This window comes from Cantharellus anzutake (genome assembly GCF_015039405.1).
Source record: "Cantharellus anzutake strain C23 chromosome Unknown EI90scaffold_25, whole genome shotgun sequence".
In the NCBI taxonomy this organism is placed as follows: Eukaryota; Fungi; Basidiomycota; class Agaricomycetes; order Cantharellales; family Hydnaceae; genus Cantharellus; species Cantharellus anzutake.
Genome location: NW_024066975.1, coordinates 257498 through 268890, shown reverse-complemented (window position 1 = coordinate 268890; position 11393 = coordinate 257498). Strand labels below are relative to the sequence as shown.

Sequence of the window (11393 nt, the reverse complement as noted above, 5' to 3'; positions counted from 1 at the left end):
CTGCGACAACTCTAAGTCTCCTTCACACAATTCGGGTATCGGTGGACTGTTTGTTGTTCTCCATTGATTTCACCGTTTGGAATTTAATGAACATTTCAGATGAACTCTCAAAACTCCACAAAGCAAATGCGGGATATCTTGCCGTGAAAAGCAAGTCGGAGTGCCTGAAAAGTACGCGTGTCCAGATCCAGAAATCGATACTCGATCATTTGGAGAACGGGAAGCACCGATTTGTCTGGCTTCGTGGCTCTCCGGGTACGGGAAAGACTGCTATATCGATGAGTGTTGCCTCGGCTCTTAACAAGCAGGGTCGCTTGGCAGCATCTTTCTTCTGGGACAAAAATCGTCAGGGAGAAGGACTTGCTTCGATTGAACACTTTCCCTCTACTCTCGCACGCCAGCTTGCCTTGTTTAACGCCGAGTATGAAGGTCTTCTTGTCAGTCAACTTCGACAGTCCCCGGGACTGAAGGACCTCCGACTGGAGGAGCAGATGGGATCTTTGATTGTCGATCTCACACACAAACTCTTATCTTTGCGTGGGGAGCGTCCCGTCATCATCTTGGATGGACTGGACGAGTGTGGGGCTCAGGAGGAACTCAAGTCCTTAATTAAGCTAGTACTTATCCTTGATGAGCTGCCTCCCGCATTTGCCGTGTTGGTCAGCTGTCGGCCAGAGTCATCCGTTGTGTTGGCTTGGGTTAGAGCTCGAGCTCAGGGTCTTGTCATACCTTGTGAAGACATGGACATTGTCGCCGAGGAAGAGAACTTCCACACTATCCACCGCATGGTGGAGGAAGGCCTTCGGGATTGCATCGATAACTCTTCCTGGAAACCATCAAAAGAAGAAGTGGATGCGTTTGTCTCAGCATGTCGTGGATTGCCGATTATTGCCTCAATCCGAGTTCGGGATGTCTCCTTTCAAACCTGTCGTGGTGCAACCCTTCGATCCGAGTTCGAATACTTTCGTGATTTGATCGATGCCCCTGAAGACATCAATAAGGAGTACTTGCGTGTACTTCGCCGTGCCTATATAGTCGGTTCATCTGGAGTCCGTACACATACAGCCAAGAAGTACCGCCAAGTGGTTGCGACAATCAACGCGGCATTTGAACCACTAAGTGTGTTTTTTATATCGCAGCTGTCAGGAATTGCCGAGGAAGAGGTCCTAGCCATATTGGATCCAATTTGCTCAATTGTTGATCTTTCTTCAAAGTTTGGCTTGGAACGTTCTTCGGAAAGTCTTCCAGAAAGTCCTCCAGAAAGTTCCTCAGAGGAAATCCAGGGTGTCAAATTCTATCATGCAACGATGAAAGAGTTTATAATGGGGGATCCGATTGGTGATGACAATGACAAAGTATTCTTTATCAGGGATGCAAATAAGTATTTCATCGGACTGCCACTCCTCCGATTTTTCAATAGTAGTTGTGAGCGGGATATGTTTGGGTTGCCCACTGTTCTCCCTTTAGGCGATGCGGGGAAATGGAGCGATTATATGGAGAGAAAACATTGCCTCCCTCATCATTTCCGATATGCTCGTGAATATTTATTAGAACACTTAGACCCCTCACAACTCTTTGCACAAGGGTCCAATGTGCAGAACGAGTTTCATACATTCCTCACACGAAACTTGGTTACATTTATGCACCTGGCGTCGCTTGATGAACATGGCAAAGGATTCCCTGATGGATTTGATGAATTCAAGGTAAATAAAAATCGTTGTGTCGTGATTATTTTATATGATGTCATTTTTAACAGAATTGCGATTCATTCAAACTTTTGAGAGAAGCTCGAGAAAACCAATTTATGGGGTATCTGGATGCGATTTACCTGATGCCATGGCACCTCCATCGATCGACCCTTCCTTTCACCCCATCCTCATCACCTTTGTACAAACTGTATGGCCACCTCTCTGATCCCGTCCGGATCTTCACCATTTCCGGCGAGTTTTCCGGGCACAGAATCCCATTGAGTGAGTATTTACTCAATGCTCGAATGGTCATGGAGGCGAAGCTACCTAATTTGCCAAAGAAGGCTGGTGGTTGGGGTGATGAGGTTAATTATGATGCCCAATTCAATGACCGTGATGTTCGTAACGGTATTGTGATATGCGCGGCGCTCTCCCTTGATGGTCACCATGTAGCTCTTGGTTTTGGTAGCGGTGTTATCGAGCTTGCCGATATTGACCATCAGTGCACGATTTCCCGATTCCAGCTCAATCCACCCAACCATCCAGTCTGGATTGAATTCGTCCATGGCAGCCACCAAGTTGCTGCTGAGGACAATGAGGGGAATGTCACCATCCTTAGCCACGATATGACACCCATTAATATCGGTACTCTTCCCAACAATCCTCTTCCTGCTGTAACTCGAGTATCAGATAATGGATTATTTATCATACGGGTTCCACGGAACGCTGATAGTTCTTGGTACGACAGCATGACCCTCATATCCATTTCGGGTGACCCACACATGCAGCACCTTGCACCCCCTACTTCCAATAGTTTCACTCCAACTTCCAACCCTCCTATCTTAGCCTCCAAGTTTTCTACTAGGTCCTCTGCATTCCCAGTGCTCGCTATTCCTCACCGTCGCACGCTTGGGTTTTCTCCGGCCACACGTTATATTGGCGCTTTTGATGGCCTCAGTGCTTTCACCTGGTCGACAGGTTCGGGTGAGCTCATTGCGAGTTACCGTGTGATGGATTTCAATTTTTGGATTATGAATCCTGCTGTTCCCTTCACCTTCTCTTATCGCATCCCTGATCCTGTATCTGCTCGACCTACCCTTTCCTTGACAGAAGATGAAGCAGCAAATATACATCATTCCAAAACACATGCAGGGCATAACTTGGACGAATCCTGGATCAAGTGCCCATTTTATGTTCTCTTGCAAAGCAAGGAGGACAGGGGTAGGATATGGCAGAGGTTTGAAATCTATTCATCTGCTGCCGGAGCCCCGCTATTTGGAACTGTTATTGATAGTGACTACACTGGGCTATTAGTGTTCTTTGATGGCAAATTAAAATTCATGATTCCCAAGGAGTATCGCCCAGTTGTCTTTTCTGGTGTTGAAGGTCTAGGTGCTTGGTATGGTGATCAAGTGCCATCTGATGCTACTGGTCTGTACAGCCCTCGGTCCAGCGAAGATGGGACTCGAATTCTCCTCCAAGGCCAGCAGACAGCTCCAATTATCATTGATCTTAGCCAAGTCATTTAGGATGTCTGTGGTCAGTTGCAATATTTACCTTTGCACCTTCTATCCACTGTCAGAGGGGGAATCACAAAGTTTCACTAGGTTGCCTTTCCATCTTTCTGGATGTTGTAAACACGGTGTTCCAAATATGGCAACCTGCTTCAGCGGTTCACTCACAACCCAGATGTAATAATAGAAAGAAATATATCTAAAATACACACGGCGCTCCAGTGCCCATATTTATACTCCTCAACAATATTCCAGGCTCTTCTATGCCCAGCGCTTATGCAGGCGCCTAGTAACCCATAGAATATTCCCAGATATTCCGGTTCAGTTTCATCATGTGACTCGTATTCCAACACTGGACTTCCCTTGGACGAGGTCTCCTTTCCCTAGGGTGCAGTGGGTATAGATAAAGCTTGGAGACTTCAACAGATCTATGACCATTCCTCCCTTGCACTGTCATTTAGTCCCAGGTTGGACAAATGAGTGCTCAGCATTGGGACTGTCTTGATTCTGCTCTTGTCATAGTCCCTTGATTTGCTTTCACTCTGTATCAGAATGAATATACCTGTCCATTTGAGGCATGAAAAGGCTTGACTGAAGCAAATTTCCCATTATCACTTCTTTGAATGTACTAAAAGATTGGTATTTCCTTCATTGTTTCACCTGACATGTGAGGTCTCAGGGGGTCGCTCAGCACACCAGACCATAAGTGATACAATGGTGTTAAGCGGTTACCGGAAGTTGCCGCTTAGCCATGTGACTCTATGTACACCGTTGTTACATCAGACTCGGGGTTTGGGGCTATTGCCCTGACATTCTCCCCCTTTGCATTACATGTGTGACAAATACATGGTTTTAGGAGGAAGAAGAAAGAAAAGAAATTGAATTCAAGGTGAAAAATGTATTTTTTCTTTTTAAAGAAAGTTTGTTATCGCCACTTTAAAGTGGGTGATGTGTACATTTAGGAAGAGGATGGGAAATAAGGATGAAGAAGAAAAGAAAATGAAGGGGTGTGGGGCCATTACTTTAAAGTAAACAGTGATACATGGATATCACAGGAAAGGGAGGAAAGTAGAAGAAGGAAGTTTTGAAAGTGGATTTCAACCCAAAGATTGTATATCTTTGGTATTCCTCCTCACTTGTTCCGTGAGGAGTCGTGTGTAAATAGTGTTTACACATGAGCGGTGGTGGATGTGGGTTGGATGGAGTAGAAGTTTCTGCAATTGTTACTTGCAGTTCCTCGCATACAATATTGTGTGCAGGGCCTCGAGTTGGGGGAAGGTGTTTTCATGGCGCCTCAATGGTGTATTACCATGTCACTTTCCCTTTCTTTGAGGGTAGAGTTATTGCCCCAGAGGAGGGTTTTCCTCCAGGTTGTTCATCTGGACATCTGATTGCTGCATCGGATGTGATGACGTAGCCTGGGCTATGGTGTCGAGCTGTGGACTTGATGAAGTGGGTGCTGAAGGAGAGAACAAAGGAAGGTCAGTTGGGAGGTTCAAACGAGACCACCACCAAGCTGTTCCCTGGTTCTTTAGTTAGGATGGGGAAGTGTACTAGTAATATTTGTTGTAATTATAGTACCAATCCAAGCGTTTTGGCTAATTCTATTTTATGGGTTAGTCTAAAAGTTTCTGAGAATTGACTTACAGATAAACCAAGCCCTGCAGAGCTGTTCCTCTATTGTAATTTCTCAATTTGTCTGGGTGTAATTCTGTGTTGGATCGTTTAATTTGGATTTTAACTTGAATGAAATCTTCTACTTGGTGAAGTTTCAAAGATTCTACTCAGTTAATGGGTTTAGATTGTGTCTGAAGTGTCCCTTGAGTTTGTTTTATTTTTGTCTTATTTTATTGCTTGTTTTAACAGTAGCAAAATAACTGTTTTGTGTTTACACTTTGAAATCTGGAGTGTTAACCAGCTCTCCTGTTGAAATATTTACTTAATATTTCTCTCCCTAATTGCTGCCTTTTACTACAGTGGCAATCTTAACTGTATATCACTTTTTTGCACTGGAGTGACAACCAGAAATGCTTGAGAAAAATAATACTCTATTTTCTTACTTCTCTGAGGGGGGTGAAAAGTTGCAGAAAGGGTCTCCCTTTTATACTCCTTGGGTTGCCTTCCTTTTTCATGCTCTACCTCGTATTTACAGGATTTATTTACAGTGTATTTTCCTCAAACTGAATAAAAAATGAAATTTTCACGCTATAGTTCTACTGCGCTCTGCTGTGGCTCTACTGTGGTCAGACTGCGCCTAGAATCCTTATTGTCCTTCCTTGCCTAAGCTATTTTAATGGTTAATTAGAACTTGACTGCGCTGCATTTGTCGCAGTTTTCTATTTCAAATTCCCCATATTTACCATTAAGTTCACTATGACTCAGTCATTCTGAATTCAAACTTTGCATTACTATGCGTACAGCTGTGCTGAGACCTTCAGCTGATTTATTCTATTTTTATCCAGTAACATTTAGTTGAAATGAGACTTGAAATGATAAATGAGTGAATTATTCAGGTTTAGAACTGAAAGAAAAAGTTGCTAGTAGTCAAGAATTGTTTAAACGAATGTATTATAGCTCTCCGCTTCATTGGTATATCATTCCCTAAAATTCCCGCCATGGTCCGTCATAGTTTAGTGGTTTTCGTGGATTTCATCCATCTGCCCTGATTCCCCTTTGTATTATTACATCCTAGTCCTCCATATGTATTGTTCGTTGTTATAGTAGGTCGTCCTCGAAGATATCATATTTTTATGTATTTTATTTGGGGCTCTGGACCTCTAGAAGCTGTCTTCCCACGCATTTTCAGGTTTCTAACTTCATGTCCTTGTATCTCATTCATTTCTGAATGGTTTTTCACGTTCTCGGTATCATAAATTTCCATTTATTCCCACCTTTCCAATGGTACTAAAGTTGTATTCTATTTCTTGGTATTCGTCGAGTTAGCAAAAGTTCGTGCACACATTCGGTAATCACGTGCATCATTCCTGTAGTCGTTCATATGCAGGCACTGTAACGGGTCTATCGCCTAGACTCGAGACAGAGAGAAGGGGGAGGGTGGTAGTGTGTGTGGGTGTGGTTCGTGGGGCCGGGTTTTGGTCCTGGGGCACTACCGGGTCTGCTAGAACCTCAAACAAACACTCACCTACATCTCTCTTGGACGTCAAGGCTGAGGATTCTGATAAGAGGGGTCTTAGACGTAAGCAACTAACTCAGAGGGGGCGTTAGGGTCATGGATGGCATCTTTGCCACTTGGATGTAACTTCTGCTTGTCCCTTCACGGGTCTATTCAGTACTAACTTGTTATGTACAAGCTATTATCTATTTTGTGTGGATTGGAAATGGGGTGGGTGGAATGGGGGAATGTAAACGGGCCGTTAGGCAACCGTAAATGATAAATATCCAATTGGGAACAAAGAAACAATAAAAGGAATATGAATGAATGGAGAATATATGACAACGGGTCCGAAATGGGAATTGTGAAAATTAACTTCGCCACAGCGCCCGCCTATCCTCCCGTCAGCAACCTCCTCGTCTCCAGCTTTCCAACGAGCCCTTATTCGTCCCAATTGGTGCAGTACTTCTTGAGATGTGGCCATTGACAGGTGCTGTCAAGACCACATGAGACTATACTCCATGCTGAACCATCCGGGTATGGGATTGCCATTCTGGGAAATGCTCCGGGGGTGAAGAAGGATGGTAGAGCATCATTATCGGGTAGAAAAATGGCTGGGTTGTATGTGTGGTTATGGAGATCTAGAGAGGGGGTGAAATTGGCAGCATGGTTGGGCATGGGAATTTTGCTTGGGGTTGTCGGGAATGATGGGGAAAATAAGGAAAAATAAGGAATGAGTTTATGGAGTGTTGGATAGTGATAGAATGAGCATCGGGAGCATCAGCGGATATGTAGTGGGTGTTTGTGGCCAAATTCCGCAGAATCTGACTTTTTGCGGTACATGGAGTTGTCCCCACAACAGCGCCGTTTCTGTTTAATTGTTCGGGATTTATGGTATGCTCGGGTGTTTGTATCCTTTATACAGGCTTCTGTGATTTATTTCAGATTTTTCCCTCATGATCTAAGGTTGTTTTGTACTTTCTGTGCTTTGTTTTGACTGGGGTCTTCCTTATTTGGACGGAAATTGGTCTTTGTGATCTGCCGAAGTGCGGATCTCGGTTCCGATGGCCAGTTCCCTTTGCATCGCCACCCTCACATGTCTTTAAACATGATGCGGATTTCTATATTCCCGTCGTTGGTATAACTTCACAATAGCTGGACCATTTGAGCTGAAAATTTGCATAACTATAGTTTCCTATTTATCATAATTTCCATGTGAATTTCGTTGTGTGTTTTAAATATGGATCCTACGTAAACGTCGCCTTTTCCCTGAGCCCAGACCTTTGATGTCACTCTTCCCATTATTGTCAGAGACCAGACTCGAGACGAAGGAATGTCTCCGTAACGGAGGGCTTTGGCCTCAGCGACTTCTGCCAAGAGCGCTGTGCCTAGTGACACGTCCGTGCCCTAACTTACTGACTGGCACTTAGAACCTAGGGGGGTAACTCTAGTTGATTTTTCTACTGGGGCGTAACCTATGTACAAGTGGGGATATATATATGGTTACAGCGGGGACGGTTCCGCAATTGGCGGAGCCGACGGAGCGGAGCTAACGGGGTTTAACCATTAGCCGACTGAATATTACTGACGAGTCGGTTCACGGGGTTAGCGGAAAGGCAGGCGATAACCCAGAAACGGAAAGGAGGGATAGGCCCGAAGGTGGGCTCTGCAGGGCAGGCAAGTGTATTGCCCAGTGGAGGCGGGAGTGCGCTAGCGGACGTCGGAGCTGTCCGGAAGTCTTCGGGGCTCTGTACTTAGGGAGGCGTAGGTAATAAATTGAAATGAGGGGGTGGTGACCGTTGAGGGGTACCGAGAGGTTTGTGGAATACGGGGGCTCCGAGGTTGGTGAGGGAGGAGCGGAGTTGGAACGGAGGGGTCGGAGGGACCGGAAGTCGATGGCCGGGGATGGATATGACAGTTATTGGATATCTCATTGATGCGTGATCCTTTTATTATAAAAATTTGGGTGGATTAAGATCAGATCCCTTCCTTTCTAATGGGCTATCAAGCTCGTCTCGGTCGTTACTGCTTGTTCTTTGCGCTTGCCTTTTAAATGTTGTCCTCGTTTTCCGAGAGTTTTGGTCATATCTCCATCGTTTATGGGTAGTTTTCCCTGTAATTACTTTCATTGGATCCGTTTGTAAGACATCTACATTTCCTATCATAAACACGACTTTGAATTTTGCATTAGTTCCTAAGGAATCCTTGTTCCGTGGTACTTCCATCCTCGGCTACATGTGTGGGCATGGGAAAGTAGTTTCCGTGGAGGTTCTCTGGTTGTTTTTATAGTCAAATCTTGGTCGATTGTCCTAATTATTTGTTTGATATTTGCTATAAATTCCCCCGAGAATTCCGTCTTGTTGATGCTAAGCTTGAAGTATTTTTGCTAATTTTCTTTCTTCCAATTTATTGTATGTAGTCGTAATAATTCGTAAAAATTCGTTAAAATTCAGGTTCTTCTATTTTCTCATATCTACTTGTCGTATGGGGTTTTGTGATTTATCTGGCATATTTCCATAATGGGTTTCCATAGTGTGACCGTTATTTCTCCTACAACGCTTGTCCACCAAGCATATGCAGCGTTGTGTGCCACTTCTGACCCTGCTGTTCTCCTCATGGGGAAGTTGGGGTTGATTGTTACGTTGTAGGAGAAATAACGGCCACACTATGGAAACCCATTATGGAAATATGCCAGATAAATCACAAAAACCTCATACGACAAGTAGATATGAGAACATAGAAGGACCTGAATTTTAACGAATTTTACGAATTTTTACGAATTATTATGACTATACACGATAAATCGAAAGAAAGAAAAATAACAAAAATACTTCAAGCTTACCATCAACGAGACGGAATTCTCGGGGGAATTTATAGCAAATATTAAACCAAGAATTAGGACAATCGACCAAGATTTGACTATAAAAATAATCAGAGAACCTCCACGGAAACTACTTTCCCACGTCCGCACACGTAGCAAGGATGGAAGTACCACGGAACAAAGATTCCTCAGGAACTAATGCAAAAGTCAAAGTCGTGTTTATAATAGGAAATGTAGATGTCCCCCAAACGGAACCAATGAGAGTAATTACAGGGGAAACTACCCTTAAACGACGGAGATATGACTAAAACTCCTGCAAAACGAGGACAATGTCTAAAAAGCAAGCGCGAAGATTAACTAGTAACGACCGAGACAAGCTTGATAGCCCATTAGAAAGGAAGGGATCTACTCTTAATCCTCCCAAATTTCCATAATAAAAGGATCATGCGTTAATGAGAAATCCAATAACGGGAATAGCGACATCAAAAGTCCGAGCTCAGGGACAAGACGATGATTGCGTAGGATCCATAATTAAAACATACAACGAAATTTACACGGAAATTATGAAAAATAGGAAACTATAGCTATGCAAATTCTCAGCCCAAACGGTCCAGCCGTTGTGAAGTTATACCCATGACGGGAATATAGGAATCCGCATCATGTGTAATGACACGTGAAGGTGGCGATGCGCAGGGAACCGGCTGTCGGAACCGAGATCCGCACTTCGGCAGATCGCGAAGACCAATTTCCGTCCAAATAAGGAAGAGCCCGGTCAAAACAAAGCACGGAAAGTGCAAAACAACCTTAGAACATGAGGGAAAAATCTGAAATAAATCACAGAAGCCCATATGAAAGAAATAAACACCCGCGCATATCATAAATCCTGAACAACTAAACGAAAACGGCTCCCGCATACGAACAACTATGGGAACGACGCACGTGATTACCGAATGTGCGCGCGAAACTTTGCTAACTCAACGAATACAGGGAAATAGGACACAACCTTAGTACCAGTGGAAAGGTGGGAATAAATGAAAATTTATGATCCCAAGAACGTGAGAAAACATCCAGAAATGAATGAGATACAAGGACATGAAGTTAGAAACCTGAAAACACGCGGGAAGACAGCTTCAAGAGGTCTAGAGCCCTAAATAAAATACATAAAAATATGATATCTTCGAGGACGACCTACTATAACAACGAACAATACATATGGAGGATTAGGATGTGATAATACAAAGGGGAATCAGGGAATATGAACGAAATTCACGAAAACTACTAAACTACGACGGACCATGGCGGGAATTTTAGGGAACGATGTTCTAATGAAGTAGAGAGCTATAACACATTCGTTTGAGTAATTCTTGATTACTAGCAACTTTTTCTTTCAGTTTTAAACCTGAATAATTCACTCATTTATCATTTCAGTCTCATTTTAACTAAATGTCACTAAATAAAATTGGAATAAATCAGCTGAAGGTCTCAGCACAGTCGCACGCATAGTAATGCGAGGTTTGAATTCAGTATGACCGAGTCATAGCGAACTTAATGGGAAATATGGGGAATTTGAAATAGGGAACTGCGGCAAATGCGGCGCAGACAAATTCTAATTAACCATTAAAATAGCTTAGGCGAGGAAGGACAATAAGGATTCCAGGCGCAGTCTGACCACAGTAGAGCCGCAGTTCAGCGCAGCAAAGCGCAGTGGAACTATAGCGTGAAAATTTCACTTTTTATTCAGTTTGAGAAAAATACACTGTAAATAAATCCTGTAAATAGAAGGTAGAGCATGAAAAAGGAAGGCGACCCAAGGAGTATAAAAGGGAGACCCTTTCTGCGACTTTTCGCCCCCTTAGAGAAGTAAGAAAATAGAGTATTATTTTTCTCAAGCATTTCTGGTTGTCACTCCAGTGCGAAAAAGTGATATACAGTTAAGATTGCCACTGTAGTAAAAGGCAGCAATTAAGGAGAGAAATATTAAGTAGATATTTCAACAGGAGAGCTGGTTAACACTCCAGATTTCAAAGTGTAAACACAAAACAGTTATTTTGCTACTGTTAAAACAAGCAATAAAATAAGACAAAAATAAAACAAACTCAAGGGACACTCCAGACATAATCCAAATTCATTAACTGAATAGAATCTTTGAAACTTCACCAAGTAGAAGATTAAATTCAAGTTTAAATCCAAATTAAACAACGCTACACAGAATTACACCTAGACAAATTAATAAATTTCAATAAAGAAACAGCTCCGCA

The 11393-nt window shown here is 43.2% G+C and overlaps 3 protein-coding genes across 3 annotated transcripts; 2 read left to right on the top strand and 1 right to left on the bottom strand.

The window, feature by feature from the left end:
• Nucleotides 1–86: 86 nt before the first annotated feature.
• Nucleotides 87–467, top strand: EI90DRAFT_2921510 (uncharacterized protein; the record flags this gene model as incomplete). Its single annotated transcript, XM_039054778.1, has 1 exon — nucleotides 87–467. A coding segment is annotated over one exon (381 nt), but the record flags the coding sequence as incomplete, so codon positions are not given.
• Nucleotides 468–491: 24 nt separating this feature from the next.
• Nucleotides 492–1538, top strand: EI90DRAFT_3059111 (uncharacterized protein; the record flags this gene model as incomplete). The annotated part of the gene is made up of 1 exon (XM_039060411.1): nucleotides 492–1538. A coding segment is annotated over one exon (1047 nt), but the record flags the coding sequence as incomplete, so codon positions are not given.
• An 856-nt stretch (nucleotides 1539–2394) lies between these two features.
• EI90DRAFT_3059107 (uncharacterized protein) lies at nucleotides 2395–2893 on the bottom strand. Its single transcript, XM_039060410.1, has one exon. The coding sequence runs from the start codon at nucleotides 2843–2845 to the stop codon at nucleotides 2531–2533; it is 315 nt and encodes a 104-aa protein (XP_038915650.1). The 5' UTR covers nucleotides 2846–2893; the 3' UTR covers nucleotides 2395–2530.
• Between the last annotated feature and the right edge of the window lie 8500 nt (nucleotides 2894–11393).